Source organism: Phyllobates terribilis, unplaced genomic scaffold (assembly GCF_046119375.1).
Source record: "Phyllobates terribilis strain yellow unplaced genomic scaffold, ASM4611937v1 Scaffold_2__4_contigs__length_985480577, whole genome shotgun sequence".
Lineage (NCBI taxonomy): Eukaryota > Metazoa > Chordata > Amphibia > Anura > Dendrobatidae > Phyllobates > Phyllobates terribilis.
The window spans coordinates 449353091-449371811 of NW_027362762.1; the positions used below are offsets into that span (position 1 = coordinate 449353091).

Sequence of the window (18721 nt, forward strand, 5' to 3'; positions counted from 1 at the left end):
GGCCCTGCAGAATGTCCCATAAGTGAATGACAAAGAAAACAAACACTACTCACCTTGCCCCCATTCCCCCGCCGCAATCTAGTGACGTCATGGTGCCTGCTGCGCTGAGACAATCAGTCGCACAAGCAGAATGGTGGAGTAGACGGATCTCTCATCCACCATTGCATTAATCAACATCAGCATCCCAATGATGCAGATATGCGGAAATCAAGACGACAAACGGAAGTGGAGAGTGCAGCGGCAGCGTGCTGCCCACAGGCCACTGATTCCAGCCCTTTTGCTTTCCCAGTCCATGGGCCGGACAGGAATAGCCAAAGGGCTATAGTTCGCCTAGGTTTGTTCTAAGGAGTAGACGTTATTTTATTATGTACCGATACATAAAACCATAGAATTCAAAGAGGTTGTATGTCATTTCTCTCATGACTGTACATCTACAATACACATTTATGTTAAAGACACATACAGATACCAGCTGAAGTGTGCATTTTAAACAAAATCTATACTGTACATCTTTATAGACTTTGGAAATACTACATAAACTCTAATTTTACTTACACTCTCTCTAATTTGTGAGTCCAGAAGATAATTGTAGGGACAAAAAACAATGTCAGCTTCCATCATTAGCTCACGAGCTGCATAGTAGGCGCAAGCACGAAGCCTTTTTCCAAGGCTTACAAGCTCTTCAATGTCCCATGCTTGATTTAATCCCAGCCTATATTGCAAAATGTTCTGTTCACTCATCTTTTGAGCACCATAATAGTAACGACATGACGGACCCTGAAATAGAGACCAATAAAACATCAACATGAGCAAGTACAAAGCCTAAATTTATTTTTTTCAAGGATTTTAATAGGAGAAATACACATCATTGAAAGGTTAGCTATGGTGTAAATTAACAAAATAAGCAGTACTTAGCTGTTGTTATTATTATATGTTTTTTTTTAAATTATATATATAACACATATACAAAAATTGGGCTATAGGTATTTTTCTATTGTAAATACAAAAGATGAAAATATCAAGTAAATATTAATATAAAAAGGGCAAATGTCCTTTCAACTTGTCTCCTGCAGCAATAAAATTATTAATCATCTTAATATCCTGCTGCAGGAAATCCTGAAACAGGAAAGAGGTCCCTTTAAATCATTCCCCTCCATGAGAATGCTGCCTTCATCTTGTCTTGGCTCCAAAGACTGGGTTCCTTTAAGCAGTTCATTCTACAACAGAGAATCTGTTAGCAGATGCCCCGTCAAAGTGACTGCATTTTCAACAGGACATTCAGCTAGGTTTAAAGAGCTTTCACAAGCCGTGCCAGAAATACGGTTACAGCCCAAAACGTCTTTGTGTTGAAATGTCTTCAGGGCACTATAAAATTTCTATAAACATTTTAGGATTCCCAAACCAATGAAGGAAATGCAAGGATGCTTTAACAGTCCAGTGGGAGTAGAGACATGTTTTCATACAATATATACTGCATATATCTGGCTCAGGAAGAAGTGGCTCTAGATATGTTATTTTAAAACCAAGAGGAGTGCTTAACTAGTGCATATGTGCAACACTGACAGAAAGTCAGGCATAACTTAAAAAATACAACACAAGGAGCAAATGCGAACCCTTCCTTCAGAGACAAAAAGAAAGAAAAAAACATTTTGTTATCCACTTTCTCTTTGTACTTGCCTTCTTATCTGGACACAATATTCTCTGTAACTTAAAGAGGCCAGTTTTAGTATGTTAAACTGGCCACATCATGATAATGTGGCCACAGTGCTGAATAAAACATATTTTAATCACCAACAACCCTAGCAGCCTTCATTTCACAGCAGTCAGTATGGAAGAGGAGGAGTATAGCAGAGCTGTGTGTCATTACAAACACTTTTTGCATCTTCCATCTCAGCGCACTGTCACCTCTACTCTACTCCCCCCCCCCACACTGACTGCTGTGAGATGAAAGCTGCAAGAGATGTTAGTACGGACACTCAGCTATGCAATACTCTAAGGGGTGTGTTCTTTTTTTTTTTCCTAAGGCATGACACGGCCTGCTTATGATTGGGCAACATCATGAAGGGGAAAAATTACCACCCCCACAGATGTATCTCTTCTAATTTCTCCCTAGTTGATGAGGATATCGGAATCTAAAACTTTTAAGCGAATATCTCTAACTGAGATGTGAAATTAAATAAACAAAAAAATATGTTTTATTCAATTCTGCGAACACTTTATCATGGTGTGGACATTTTAACATCTAAAACTGCAAAAAGTTCCTATTAAAAGGCATTTGCTGGCAACAACTACATTCTGATAATCTGGCATGTGAAATGTTACTTTATTAAAAATGACCAAACTTTGGAAAATCAGCCAGAGAGAAAACAAGTTAAAAAAAAGAAAATCCTATGGATACAGGGCGACAGACAAAAAGTGTATTTTGCAAATTAACATATATTTGGAAACCCCTTTAATTTTCCAGACTTTATATGACACAAGTGAGCAACACAATTTTCTTTATTGATGTCTGTTGCCACATGCAAAGGCATTTCCAGGAGATATCAAGCAAGCGATGAGCTGCAGCTGAAAACTCAGGGTTATTCACAGGGCTGTGGAGTCGGTAAGCCAAACCACCGACTCCAACTCCTCAATTTCCCTGACTTCCGACTCCGACTCTACAGCACGGCCTCACTACTAAGCATGTACATAAAGTGCAGCACAGATTTATTTCAACTAAAAGCCGAGATACTTAGATCAGGAATAGAACAGACATTTATAGGACATTTCATAACTTTTCCAAATTCTTATGAAAACATTTACAGCATATCCTGCATTGAACTACTGCACCAATTTATTATATATATTTTAGGAGTACGAGTCGGCCCATTTTATACCAACTCCACCAAAATGGAGTCCAACTCCACAGCCCGAAAGAATTATTGCCATTCGGACACTTATAGGGGTCGTATAATCTTTAATCTGTGCTCCTGATGATTGACAGTTTAGACCAATGTATGTTTTATCCGCTGTGCATAATAATGCGCTCACCAATGCAATAAATAGAGGCAGCTTTGCTTCTGCAGCATCAGAGGTGAGCAGTGGCACTGAAGCTGGCTGCATCCAGTAATCTGGCCACCTTTAGAGCAACATTTGCTAAGTCTGTAACATAAAGCTTATAGGAGCTGCTCTCCTTGCCTTGGAGACCGGCCAAATGCTGATAGACTGCAATAGTAGTCGGTAACCTAGGCAATGAGCAGTAGAATTAAAGATACCCTCACTCTTGAGAAAGGAGAGTATGTTTAATAAGAATTAAACTGCAAAGACTGGTGGTGATTCTACGGAAACAGTATGTTTATTATACCAAACATATGGATGTTTGATCTGATTTCTGAGATCTATTTAGTGAGAAGAGGTTATAAGGGTTAAATATATTGACAGAGTCCCTTTTAAATGTGTCGTGTTCACTCAAAAATACAAGTTTTCTTTTAGAATAGTTGTGTTATTGCTGCTTAAAGAGAATTTGTCATCAGTCTTGTGCTACCCAACTGAGAGCAGCATGATGTAGGGATACAGACCCCTCTCCCATTGAGATATCATAGTAGACTGCTCGTTGAAGTTTTGATAAAATAACTGTTTTATCTGCTACAGATCTACCTGTTCCCTGAATGCTGAGCTCTGTTTAATCCTGTCCATACCACCGATTGGTAAATTTCTATGTACACTGTGCATATGCAGAAAGTTGACCATCAGTGGTGGGTGCAGGGTTATACAGAGCTCATGAATATGAAGGGCTACACGGCAGCAGGTTTACTAGTCTTCTAGTGATAATCTCCTGCTGATAAGATATTGCTGGAATCAAGGTTTCTGCTCCTGCATTATTCTGCTCTCTCATTAGGTGGCAAGAACCTGGTGATAGATTCCCTTTGATAACTGATGCTACAATTACTATTATGCTTTCAATATATAAAAAAAAACTTTAAGTTTCCCTAGAGGTGTGCCTACGCAGAATGATATAACACTCATCTGAATTATACTTTTACTAATGACTTATGAAATAAATATAAAAACATCCAAATGTTTGGTAGCCAGCGATACTCGCTACCTGGCACCAGAATCCTTCCATTCAGTGTATGGTGTAAATAAGAAGACGTCAGTAACATTTTAATATGTAAATTAATTCATATAAGAAACCAGATATTTAGAAGGGATGGAAATTTCATCAACCACAAGATGTAAGTTCTCTGAAAGCTGAAGTAAAAGGGTTTACATTAAGGAGAGTTGTGGGGATATATAAAAAGAATAGGGGGAAATAATAAAAATAAACAGAAGCAAAGTGTGAGAGAAGTGATAACAGTGTCCAGTGAAGAAGCTGTTATGTCACTCTGTATCATATACAGGAAAGGGGAGAGCTTTTATTCCAAGAACAACATGATAGGAATTTATTTTACAATCCATTTGGGTTTCGTTGCTTCTGCGAATAATGGAAAAACCATCAGGTTTATTCTTTTACTGCCATAGCTGCTTATGCCTAAAAGGCTGCCAGATAATTCTGTATTTTCCACCAAGGTGCCATGTCTAAGTGTGGGTTTTGAAACCCAGTAAAATGATTCCCAAAACGTCTGAGAAGTTTGACACTTAAAAACAATTACTGCGTTATATGATGTGGCATGAACCCAAGTTTCTTAGATTAGTGAACTTTACAGTCATCAAAAATTAACATTCACCTATTTTATTACCAACATCAGATGAATTTCTGGGAACTCCAGCAAAACCCAAAATAGTTGTATAAGTGCACAATTTAAAAGACCGTCTGTCATCCAAATAAATCCTTTCAGCATGAAACAATATATGAATTCTGTTCTATATGATGCACTTGGTGCAATAATATGTAGTAGAGGTTCCACCCTTATACAGCCATCAAAGTATACATAAATGAGCATAGTTCATCATGTACTAATAGCTGACTGTCCTACAATGTAACCAACAGAACAACGTACTACAGAATATGCCAGGTCACAGATCTAACTGCAAATCAGGCCTTTAATCAGGCCATGCAAATGACATAAAATGTGTCTGAAATGGCCGATTTCGACAAATTACATTTGTGCATCATGTTAACAGACAGAAATCATTGTTCGACATGGCTGTCGTCTGGATGGCGGAATTTTTTACGCGTTGTCAGCTGAAATCAGATATATATGGCTGTCATAAACATTAACATTCACTGTAGCCCACTTGTGGTACAAATGTCTTCTGCATATTCTTCCACATTAGACTTTATGTACATGTCTGCTCATGGGATCCTTATCACATAATGATAATCCTTTCTAATTGAACCATACAAACACCGTATGGCGTTTGCAGAAAAAAAAAATTCACCATTCTCCATCCACTGCCATATGTCGGACTGAGATTTCCTCTAGGAAACTTGGTCTATGACAGTGTACTCTAGGGTGAACAATGCAAGTTGCAATAAGATTCAATGTTACATCTGATAGTACACCTCAAACGCACACAAGTGTATAAGGCATAAAACTGTAAACTGAATATGAAAATTGCAAAGAGGACTAGAACTCCAGCGCCACCTATTAGAAGTAGCAATTCTAATACTCAAAATCGACCGTTTAACAAGGCTTGCCACATGACTTAGGATAAAAGCCAAACCAAACACTATTTGCAGACACGTCTTTCAGTGTTTGCCCCTCATCAGTGCAAAGCAAGAGGTCTGATTTGGCTGGATGAGAGGCCTCTGACGGGAATCTAAGGAGTAACATCTCTCATTGTGGAGAGTGACATGCTGGTGTTAGGAGTCTTATAGGCCATGCAATGCTCCTTTGAGAAATTAAATATGCCAATTGTCTCTTCAGAGAAGAAGAGGACTTGAACTCTAGAATTGTTACCAAAAGGTGGCACAAGAGTTCACATCGGCATGTCAGGTGTCAGGCATGTCTCTCTTTACAAGGAGAGATGTTACCCCATAGACTGTAAACTCAGAAACTTCAATCATAATTTCCTTCTGAAATACTGGGGATTGTTGCCCCCTTCTACAACCTACAATGACGTTTGAAGAGGAAGCCTAGATGAACACAGACCATAAACCACTTTGCAAGTAAAATCTGAAATGATAAAAGAAATTACCTTACTAAAATTTTCAAGAGTTATAGCTTGTGCAATAGATTATCTACAGAGCTTAAATTAAGTGTTATTCTAGGTCTTGTATTAACTTCTGATATTACCCAACAAGGTACACTCTCCCTGCTAGCCATCTGTACTCCAATTCATCAGAGGCCTGGTAAGAAAAGTAAAAAGCTCATCACTCAATGGTGTAACACAAACCAACTGAACAGTTGTTGATTCTGTTATCACACATTATCAGGCTTTACTTCCTCTTATCAGTCCATCAGCTTAAATGATTAACATAAAAGCCTTGAAGTACCACACCACAGCTAACAATTAATTACCTGTCATTACAAATGCATGCTATCCCAAGATCTTCAGATCACGAGAGATAACCAACACAGACTGTATCAATAATCTCAAAAGCTTCATAAGAGTAAGTGCACACAGCGTCTTACAGACACAAGTGCACCCTAATAGTTTTTGAAGCATAAGACGCTTCAGGAAAATGCCGGTGGTATTTTTCCAGAGGTGTCTTCTTTGTTGTCCTTTGTTGTTTTTGTGGCTGCATAATTTTTTTATTTTTACACATAAAATAGTAGAAGCTGCCTGAAGAATGGTCATTTCACTTCTTTTAGCCGCTTTATGGCATTTGAAGCCTGAAGCGGTTAAAAGAAGTTAAAAAAGACGTAACATATGCACAGCAGGTTGTTTTGACATTGCTGTGCATATATTAATTATCTTTTACATTTACTAAGAGGAATCTACCTGAAAAAGATGCCATGTGCACATATTCTAAGAAACTTGAAATTACTTTCGCTTGCAGAGCATTGCATTTGCAGCTAGGTTTACACACAGACCAGAAAAATAGGACATATCATATGATGATAATATTTGTCAGAGATGGCCATTCTCAACCCCCCCCCCCCCCCCCGCATCAGATACTTTCTTAGGTCAGATTATGATTGCCCTAAAAAAATAAAACTTTCCTATTCCCAATAATAAAAATAGTAAAGTTGTCTTTCAGATTATATATTAAATAAGCACTCCTCCAACCAAAGTTTTTATCCTCATAACATATTGCAGTCATCATATTATACAACACTGTGTACTTAACAATTGGTCATTTTACCCTTCTATCCAGATAATGCCTGTATTTTCTCTGCTCTATGTAGAAACCGGAAGTCTCTTGTCCCTGCAAAAATTCCGCTCTTCAAATCCTGACCCAGCTGCTCCGCTCCTTGCCCTGCCAGGAACTTTTGCAGTGACTCATGACTCATACAGAGAAAAATTACCTCTTGTTTCTACATAGAGCTTAGAAGGATTCAGCTAGTCAGTTTTTAATCACACAATGTCATTGACCTAATGGAAAACAAAAGAATTGGTTGGGCAGAAAAGCAAAATGAGCAATTGTGAGTACACAGTGCTGTATAATATGAAGACTGCAATATATTAGGAGGATAAACATTTTGATGGGAGGAGTGCTTCTTTAAGTGCTGTTTACATGATACAATCAAGGTGATTGGCAGTCAAATCAGTTCTCTGGCAGATGAAACAGATTTCAATTAGATCAATTAAAAATGACCAATTTCTATCAAATCATATTCTATATCTGTCAATGCACAGTAATCTTTTTAGATTATATACATTTAAGGTCCGTTAACAATGCAAAATTAGGGTGAATAAGTAGGGCAACATTTCTCCTTGTGGAGAGTGCCAAGCCAGCGTTCAGAGCCTTATAGACCATACAATGCTCCTCTGGGAATTTAAATATGCAAATATCCTTTTCAGAGAGAAAGACTACTTGAACTCCAAAAACCTACTGGTCTTTAACCCCATCGACACCCTGATATTGTGATTGTGTGGTCCTGATAGTTGTCATGGCAATCCATAGCCAAGTAATGGCCTTAGAGTCTGCCAGCTATACTGGTCTGTTCAGATGTTAGCAACATTTTAGTGGTAACAATAGCATTTTTTCATTACTGTCATTCCACTTTGCGTTAATTCCTGAAAAGCACCTGGAGGGATAAAATACTACCTGACAGCAGTTTTGAATATGATGAGGGGCGATGTATTAAAATGGGATCACTTTGGGGTTTTTTCCAATATATAGGTCCCTCAAAGTTTAAAAAAAAAAAAAAAAAAATGAAAAATTGCAGCTAAAATTGTTAAACCTTCTAAAATCCTAACAAAATAAAACGGTATTTTACAAATGGTGTTGATGTAAAGTAGACAATGGGTAAAACTTACTCGTTAAGTAAGCTATTTTGCTCGGTGTGAGTTTCTAGATTAAAGGTATAAACATTCAAAATTTGAAAAAAAAATTGTCAAAAGTCTGATATTTTTATAAACAAATGTAAAACATATCGACATAAATTTACCACTAACAGAAAGTACAATGTGTGAGAAAAAAACAACTCCTGGGATATGTTGAAACATTCCAAAGTTATTGCCACATAAAGTGACACACTTTGGCTTGGTCACCAAGGGGTTTAATGGCGCTATATAAGAGAGTTCAAATAAATTAATAAACAAACTCTAGTGTGACCCATTAGATCTAGCAATCCTAAAAGTCAATATTTACCCTTCAACAAGCCTTGCAGCATGACTTAGCATAAGAAGCCAAACCAGACAATCCATTTGCAGACGTGTTTTGGGGTGATTGCGCCTCATCAGAGCAAAGCAGAGGTTCTGATCTGGCTGGGTGAGAGGTCTCTGACAGCTGGTCTTAGGGGTAACATTTCTCATTGTGGAGAGTGCCAAACTGGTGTAAGGAGACTTATCAGTCATGCAATGCTCCTCTGGGAATTTAAATATGCAAATAGCCTCTTCAAAGAGAAAGAGGACTTGCACTCTAGTGCTACCTATTGGATGCAACAATCCTACAACTCAAATGGCTCATTAAAGAGTCAATATTGACTTTCAAGTTTGTTACATCCAATAGGTGGCACTAGAGTTCAAGTTCTCTTTTTATCTGAAGAGGCAATTTGAGTATTCATCAGAACGATCCCTTCACGATAATCATGCGATCCAACCAAACTGCCCATCTCCCAACAAATTAGCAAAATGCAAATGTGTCAGGTGGAAAGATCTTTTGTGATACACAAAAGATCATCATTCTCGGTAGGACTCGGCAGCATGAATCATGGTTACACACAAGAGCAATGGCAGGCTATGCACATTGAGCAATTTATTACAGATCATACAGTGGGCACCTGAAGTGCAGTCAGCCTCTGTAAAAAGGCTATGATCAGCAAACAAGTAGCAAATTGGCACTCATTTAGTGCAGCCGATTGGTTTGTGTAAATGGGCCATAACAATACCAACCAAAGTATTTGCTCCTTATTGCACACACTAGTTTCTGATCTATAAACAAAACAAAATCTTAGACAAAAGCAACTTGACTAACACAAACTACATTTTTCATTTAAAGAGTTCACCAATTAATAGAAGATGGCGAATGACTACTATGACTGCATGTTGCCTAGTGATCAATGCTGTATTTGCGTTACACAAGACATAATAGTAAGTGCGTTGTTCAACATATTCTAAAAGTTTAAGGTAACCAAGACAAGCATTGACGGTATAATTAAATAGCATTTTTCACCTTGTTATTAGCCTGAACGCTCTGTAAGTCCAGAGTTGTTACAACACCCATGGAGTAGTATTGTTGAGTGGTAAAAGCCTTAAAAGAGTTACTGCTGTTCAAAGTTTTCCATAATTGGAAATGAAGGCTCCCACTAGAGTTCAATGGATCCAGTGTCATATGCTGGGCATAGATATGAGATAAGGATAGGATGATCCACTATCATTTGAATGTCTGAAGGATCAAGTCAACATTTCCCACTTCCATCAGGGTAAGGGTGCTTTCACATTGTGCTCTTGTGTGCTTTTCACTCTAACGTCTGAGTGTCCGTTTCCAGTAGGTGTACATGCCTGAAAATGATGCACGATAGAGCGCACGTTTACGTTTTGCGGGGGTCTGGACGTAAGCCTTGATGGAGCCACTGAACGGGTGCCTGAACAAAGTGTGAAAGCACCCTAAACAAGAGGTGAAGGGAAGCTGCTTATTGTCCTCATGATATAAATCACCATGCAGCCCCATGTAAAGACCCTACAACTTAAAGAAGTTGTCGACTACTTTTTCATTGATGCCCTATCCGTAGGATAGGGCATCAATGTTTGATCGGTCGGGGTTCCGCACCCGGCACCCCCGCCAATCAGCTGCTACCGGTGCCGGCGGTCGGAAGTACTTACTTGCGGTGCTTGGCCGTCCATCTGTAGTGGCCGCCGCAGGGTACTACATATCCGCCTCCCATTAAATTGAATAAGAGGCGGATGTGTAGTACCCCGCGGCGGCCATTACAGATGGACGTCCAAGCACCGCAAGTAAGGGTGCGGGATCCCGGCCGATCGAACATTGGGCATCAATGAAAAAGTAGTAGACAATTTCTTTAAGAGCTTGCTAGATAGCTATTTGATGTGTTTGTTTCTCAGGCAGATTGTGTTTTTCTTTTACTTCAATACTGTGATTTCCTTTTTCTACAAAAGGAGTAATAGGAAATTTCCTTAAAATGTTTTTTTTTGTTTTATTATAAAGAATGGATCAGAAGCAGACCAATAGATGCAATTGTGCTGCACTATTTTTTTTTTGCAGAAACTTTCACTCAGAAGTAGTGGGAAACTATGAAATTGCTATTAGGATAGGCAAAACTTGATAGCAAGGAATTAAAAGACTTGCATTTACTGCAGACTTTCTTGTTTTAGGTAGAAATTTGACTAAATTGATCCTTATAAGCTTTCGAATAAATGATGAGATTTTTTTGGATCACTCGGCAATGGAAAAAAATAACATTTCACAGTAACAAAATAAAAAAAAAGTAAACATTAGTGAAAGCCATAACAGAATAAGAAGAATGGAAACTCATTCATTTTTGCTAGGTTGAGATGAACTAATAAAATGCTTGGGTAACTAACGGAGGTTTTTACAGGTTGCCTGGCACAAATACAAGACAAGCTTCCAAAAAACTGTAGTAACATAGTCAAATGCTAAGAAAGAAACAGAACCCAAAGAGACACTACAATGCTCTAATAGCTGCATACGTAGAGTGGGAGTACTGGGAGACAAAAGTTATTCTAGCTTGGGGAAAAAAAAAGTAATTTATAGTCCAGCAGCAATTTAATTCCTAAATAAGTTGTCTAGTCTAATGGAAAGCCATGCTACTTTCAGATATATTGTTGTGTGATTCTTTTCCTCTCCATTTTCAAGGCCACTGCTTGCGGTCATAAAAATATAAACGTTTCTGTTCTAAGCCTGAGACTCAGACCTAGTTCTGTAGTACAATAAATTAGGAAATTCCTGGTAGCCATAATACAACAGTAAAAACAATTTATACCCTCCTCAACATTGAAATTGGAAAACCAAGAAGGAAACGTCATGACATTATGGAAATCACAGGATGGATAGACAAGTTAATGATATGCAAATTAGTAAAAAAGGAAACAAAATTTTCAAAAATCTCAATTTATTAAGATTAAGTGCCAGTACCACGTGCAGAAATACACTTACATGCATTGGCATGCTATCAATGAAGTTGTTAATGATTGTCGGGAGGACAGTTCTGCAATACTGAATGCACTTGTGCACACAAATAATCATGATCCACTGCTGGCAGCTCTCTTTACAATTGCCGACCAGTGATGTCCCAGATGTGCTCAAAGGGAGACAAGTCTGGAGATGCTGCAGCCCATGGTAGCACATTTAGGCCACACAGGTTGCTCAAGGAAGCTAAAGGAACATGTGGCCTGGTGTTGTAGTGATGAAAACGGCTCCTGGAAAGCTTTGGAGAAATATCCGTACCACTATTTTCACGACCAAATTAATGTAACACTGAGCTGTTCGTGTACCTTAAATGAAGATTAAAAGGGTCCAACTATTTGTATTATGCCACCCCACACCATAATCCTTTGAGGAAGCTTTTTCATGGCATTGCCCATGTGGTCTCCAGAACAATTTCCATCTATTATTGAGTCCAGGACAAAAGCAGAACTCATCCCTGTTGGATTAGACCTCAATTTCAGCTCCATTGATATCTTGCTCTGCACCACAATAGCCTTTGAGAGCGGTGGCGTGCAGTCACTGGAATACCTGTAATTGGATATCTGTCTTGTAGCCCAATGTCGTACAAACGCCTATTGATTGTTTGTGTAGACACTATTTGATGCCTTAGACTTGTTATATGACATCTAATGTCATTTGCAGTACAAAATAGATCACTATGTGCCATTCTTCTAATCTGACAATCTATCGGTGCAGAAGTTTTCCCAACCACTGGGACACTCAACGTTGAACAATGCGGACATCTTGACCTACGCGTGTAGTAATCTGCTGCAGTGACAAACCAAGGTCTCTCACATCAAAGATTCTGTCCTGCTCATTTTGAGACGAATTGCCATAACGGACACATCGATGAACATGAGGAATCACGCAATCTTCCCAGCCCACAAGGCTTTATCCATTTATTGAGGTTTCATGTAGCTAAAAAAAAATATGTCTTTCAACCTGGCTTTTATGCTGCTCTCACATGCCACAGATTGGAGGTAGGTGCTTGAAAATTTGATCATTGTAGATCTTAGTGACACCTGCTACTTCCTTGATTTGCATAACTTTATGGCTTGTTCTTCTTGGTGATGTGATTTCAATATTGAGGAGTGTATATTACAACCAACCATCAGCTGAGCACCAAACGATGTTAGGATGAATCTTCAGTCACTGGAGTATGTCTTCATACACCGACTACAAGCAAAGATCTTGAAAAAGGTTAACAATTGAAGGAAGCTGTATAAACTTTCATTTTACATAGTTTTTAAAAAAAAAAAAAATGACTGTGGCTTCACATATTACAACTAATGTCAGCCCACTATAGCAGATGGCACAGGCTTCTAAATATGATACATACATGTGAATACCGTACTCCGATACCTGTCTCCTAATTCTTAATAGGGCTGCGTTCCTAACACCTTGCAAGCAGATTTCAGTCAGGGTGGAAAGTACAGGCAGGAGTCGATGATTATTTTATAGTGGGCATGAGTTTCTTCAAAGGTGAGATTACAAATGTAAAATGTATTAGTACCGACACAAGAGCCTCCATCACGGAGGTTACCAGACACCTGTGTAACAAAAGTAACTAGATCTATCCTGCTGTCACAAGGAAAATGGTTGAAAGTGTAGATTTACCGCTAACAAAAATGAACGTACAAACATAGTATCAAATTCCAATAAGAAGATCTGCACTACACACTCTGCTAATGAAACACCATGTGGTTTCTAAAAGAAAGAAAGGCAAAACATTTAATATAAAAGAGCTATTCACTTATATCTGAGTCTAAAGGTGCATTTATACAAGTAGATAACTGGTGACTGAGTATTTATAGGAACGCTCATTCCCGATTATTTTCCAGTATAAACATTCCGGCGACGATTTGACAAACAAGCAAATCATTCATTTATTGGGTGATTGCAAACCAGCAAACACAAGCAAAAAAATCATTGTTATAAGCAGCTCATCGCTCCATGTAAATAGGATATGAGTGGCCCATAAGATTAACTGTATTGGGAGAGAAAAATTGTATTAGCGATCATTCTGACCCCATGAATGCTAGTCAACCTGGGTAAAAAAGACAGTAAAAAAAGTGTCCAACTGCTTGTGCATAGTTCATCGGTGCTCATTAATGGTGTAATCAGCACATCTATATACACCATTCTGGTCCATTTTACAATTCAGGCCTGTAACACATGCCTATGAATTATACTCTAGTCATTCGGCACTTGTTTACCAGCACTAGGAACAATTATGGGGACAGAGCAATTGTTAAAGAGGTGGTCCACTACAATGTATAATTCGCCCATCGATTTAAACCTTTTAAATAAGTATTTTTGTAAATACCTTATGTTGCCACATGTGCCTGTGAACGGCGCTATCGCTGATCGCGCAATCCACATCATGTGGCCCCGGCTGTTGCCGCCGCTGACATCCGCTGATATCACGTCAGCTTCCGGACTTACTTGATTCACACAGGATTGACCCAGTCGCACGCACCCTCCCTGATTGACTGGGCTGTAGACGGTGTTTCAACTCACGCTGGATACTCTGATGGGACGTGCGGTGAAACACCGCCCACAGCTAAGTCAATCAGGAGGGGTGCATGCAACTGGGTCATGCCTCGGTGAATCCAGGAAACCCGGAAGTTGATGTGACATCAGCGGATGTCAGCGGCGGCTGCAGCCAGGGTCACGTGATGTGGACTAAGCAGTCAGCAACAGCATCACTCACAGGCACATATGGCAATAAGAGGTATTTTCAAAAATACTTATTTAAAAGGTTTAAATTGATGGGCGGAATATACATTGTTGTGGACCACCTGTTTAATACCCTTATACAGTGCATCCCTTTGGCAGCATATCACCTGTTTACACAGGGCTATGTGCTGCCTCTAAAGATACTAAAGATAATTTTTATGCCGGCATTAAAATGAAATCACCTGCCAAAAGTGTACTGCTTTTTTTTATCAAGTAACTCCGGACATTTTTACATGGGCTAATAATTGGGAACAAGTGTTCAGGAGTTGACGAGTATTTTGGCACAGAGACAACACCTAAATTCTGGGTAGCGTCCCACATACAATGCATACAAATGAATTATTTTTTATTTTATTCATATATTTAAAGGGGTATTCCCATGAACAAAGTACATATTAATCAATAAATCGGGTCTTCGAATAATAATAATTTCCACAATTGGATGTTAAATAAAATGCTCCTGCACTGAGATAATCTTATAAATGTGCCCCTGCTCTGTACTGTGTAATGGCTGTGTCTTACCATGCAGGGACATGGTCTGATCATACCACAGCTCCCGGGCAGCGGAGGACACAAAAGAGTATAAATGCCGCCGCGGAAACGCATTAAATCTGCACCGTGAGCACTCACAGCCTAAAGCTTCTCCTCTCCTTAACCTCTTCCAGACATATGATGTACAGTTACATCATATGGTGGGTCCCTGACTGAAGAGAGCTTGCATGCTGAATTATTCAGCCATTATCTGTCTCTAACAGCCACGGAGGGAGTGGAGATGTTGACATGTTAAATTCCGCTGTCAATGTCTGGCAGCAGCATTTAACACACGCCAGCAGTGGGGTGCATCATTCTAAATGCCCATTACGTGATCGCGAGGCGCCGATGGGTTGCCATGACAGCCGGGGGACTGCTGCAGACCTCTGTACTTCTCATGACAATTTTCCTGTCAAAGCCAACGTTTAGCTGTCGTTCATAGTAGATCGTGATTTTCGCTATGCATAGCAGTGCTGATGTACTGCTAAGTAAAGTACAAGCAATCGGATGATCACAGCTTCACTTCCTCTAAGGGGACTAACAAAAAAATACAGATGTTAAAATAATCCCCCTTTGCCCTATTTAAAATTAAGCAATTAAAAAAAATAAAAATACACATATTTGGTAAAAGTCCAATCTATCAAAATGTAAAATAAATAAATCCAATTGGTAAACGTTATAACAAGAACGAGTAAAAATGTCAGAATTACGCTTTCTGGCTGCTGCAACAGAAGAGGTGATCAAAACATCGTATCTACAACAAAATGGTATCAATAAAACATCAGCTCAGGGCACAAAAAAAGCCCTCACCCAGCCCCAGATCCTGAAAATGTTATGGGTCTCGAAAAATGGCCAAACAAGCAAAATTTTAATTTTTTACAGTTTTTTTAGATTTTGCAAACTATACATGTTTGGCATCTGTATAATTATACTGACCGGGAGAATCATATTGCCAGGTTAATTTTAACGTATAGTGAACATGGTAAATAAAAAAAATTAAAAAAATTGTGGAATTTAACTTTTTTTTTGCAATTTCAATGCACTTGGATTTTTTTCCCACTTCATCACATGATAAAATGAATGATGGCATTCAAAAGTACAACTCATCCCACAGAAAACAAGCTCTCATAATTTGAATGACAAATTTTATTTTCTCTTGCTGTTCCCGAGAGGTGTTTCACCATGCTGATCTTAAGTTTTGGTCTATGGGCAGGACAACAGACTGACCTAATATACCGTTGAAATATGCACACTCTCAGGATCAAACATACATTATATTCTTCAGAGGCCTGTGCAATGAAATGAAGCAAGGCAAACACCATGGTAGCAACTAATAGAGTTTGGCTGGTATTGTATATTGCTAAGGAGCCAGCCAAAGATGGAACAAAGAAAACAAGTCTCTATAGCTACCTACTGTATAACATGAAGTGGGGGAAAAGTAGTCATCACTGCAGTGCTTACAAGTCAACTACGCTGCTATATTATCAAAGCTATTAGCGATTATGTAAAAAGCTTTCCTTGTTCTCATCTTTCTTTCGTCTAAGTTACAAGTTTGTTTTCTTGAGGTTGATGTAACAGTATATTACATTTTATTTTACCTTTCCCCTACATTGTAAAAATTCCCAAATAAAAAGAATATTATTTCAAAATCTGTTAACTAACATGAAATAACAGAAAATATACAAGATAAATAACATTTACTTTATTCTTATGTTACCTCAAAGGATCACAAGACCCTCAACCTAGAGTAAATGCACATAAATCCAAAAATGTACTTACGTCCTTTGCCTCAATAAGTTCTCTGCATTTCTCATTTCTGTTACTATGAATATCTGGATTAACACAGGTATGATCTCTGCTGGAAAGAATGGTCATGCGAACAGCAGAATATGCAGTCCTTCTCAGCTCCCTGGTAATCTGGGCTATTTGCTTGTGTGTCCTGGTACCAAAATAGATTTTGGGCACCTTCTGCCTTTGTCCATTTTCTTTCTTTTTACCATTTTGGTCTGTTTTATCTTGATTTTTCTCATACCCGCAAAAACAGAGATTGCAAGGTTCACAGTGCTGGAATAAAGAAGAGTAGGAGAAATTAAATGACAGATTGCATATTTCTGTATTGTGAACAAAAAAAAACCATCAAACTACTCAGAATGTCATTCTAATCCTAAATTATAGCATTACAATTATTAACATCATAGATGAATGTATTGGAGTATCTGTGAATTACAAAAATGTCTATTTTCCCTTTTACTACCAATAAATCAAAATTTCTACGACAGGAACGTTTGATACCACTGTGTCAAACCAGTTGAGATATTTTCTGTTGGAGAAAAAATGAATCAAACATGCCCATTATTGTTTGTATGGCATAAATATTTGTTAAAATATAGTAAAAGCAAAAATATTCAGAGAATTTCACATGTGAGTAGAATGCTAAAAAAGGGTTTTTATTTTTTTTATTTGCGGTATAACTGTATAAATAATCTAAGGCCAGGGTTCCACTAGGGAATCGCATCCGATGTGATATGCTAATGACACTCGGCTCCTGCTCTGCTGCGAGCGGGAGTTGAGTGTTATCCGAGTGCAGTGCGATATTTCACACGCACCCATAGACTTATATGGGTGCATGCAATCAGATTCACGGATGCAATCGCAGCATGATAAGCCGAATCAGCATGAGAAAATAATCGCAGATGTCAGCTGCACCACAGGGTAACATTGGGGCGAGTGCAATCCGATTATTTATCGGATTGCACTAGTCCGAATACAGTGGGAACGAGCCCTTAACCCTTTCACCCCGAAGCCTGTTTTCACCTTCCTGACCAGGCCAATTTTTTTAATTTTGACCAGTGTCCGTTTATGAGGTAATAACTCTGGAATGCATCAACGGATCCCAGTGATTTAAAAAATATTTTTTGTGACATATTGTACTTCATGATAGTGGTAAAATTTATTTGATATGACTTGCGTTTATTTGTGAAAAAACGGAAATTTGGGAAAATTGTGAAAATTTTGCAATTTTCAAACTTTTCATTTTTATGCCCTTAAATCAGAGAGTTATGTCACACAAAATAGTTAATAAAACATTTCCCACATGTCTACTTTACATCAGTACAATTTTGGAAACATCATTTTTTGGGGGTTAGGAAGTTATAAGGGTTAAAAGTTGACCAGCGATTTCTAATTTTTACAACAAAATTTTCAGAAACATTTTTTTTAGGGACCACATCACATTTGAAGTGACTTTGAGGGGTCTATATGACAGAAAATACCCAAAATTGACATCATTCTAAAAACTGCACCCCTCAAAGGTGCTCAGAACTACATTCAAGAAGTTAATTAACCCGTCAGGTGCTTCACAGGAATTAATAAAATGTGGAAGGAAAAAATAAACATTTAACTTTTTTTTTTTTCACAAAAATGATACTTTAGACCCAATTTTTTTTACTTTCACAACGGTAACAGTAAAAAATGAACCCCAAAATTTGTTGTGCAATTTCTCCTGAGCACACGATACCCAATATGTGGGGGAAAACCACTGTTTGGGTGCATGCCAGGGCATGGAAGGGAACGAGCAACATTTGATTTTTTGAATGCGTCATGTCGCGTTTGGAGAGTCGCCGATGTGCCTGACCAGTGGAAATCCCCCACAAGTGACACCCATTCTGGAAACTAGACCCCTCAGGGAACTTGAATAGATGTGTAATGAGCACCTTGAACCCCCAGGTGCTT

General features: G+C 38.5%; 1 protein-coding gene across 2 annotated transcripts in view; it reads right to left on the reverse strand.

Annotated features, from left to right (window-relative positions):
• The window catches only part of BRIP1 (BRCA1 interacting DNA helicase 1), a 369260-nt gene that overhangs the window by 242838 nt on the left and 107701 nt on the right, over window positions 1–18721 (reverse strand). For both annotated transcript variants that reach the window (XM_073665493.1, XM_073665494.1), the window contains exons 7-8: window positions 16769–17053; window positions 556–777 (exon numbers count right to left, since the gene is read on the reverse strand). In XM_073665493.1, the coding sequence (XP_073521594.1) occupies window positions 556–777; window positions 16769–17053 (507 nt within the window). The remainder of the gene's footprint in view (window positions 1–555; window positions 778–16768; window positions 17054–18721) is intronic.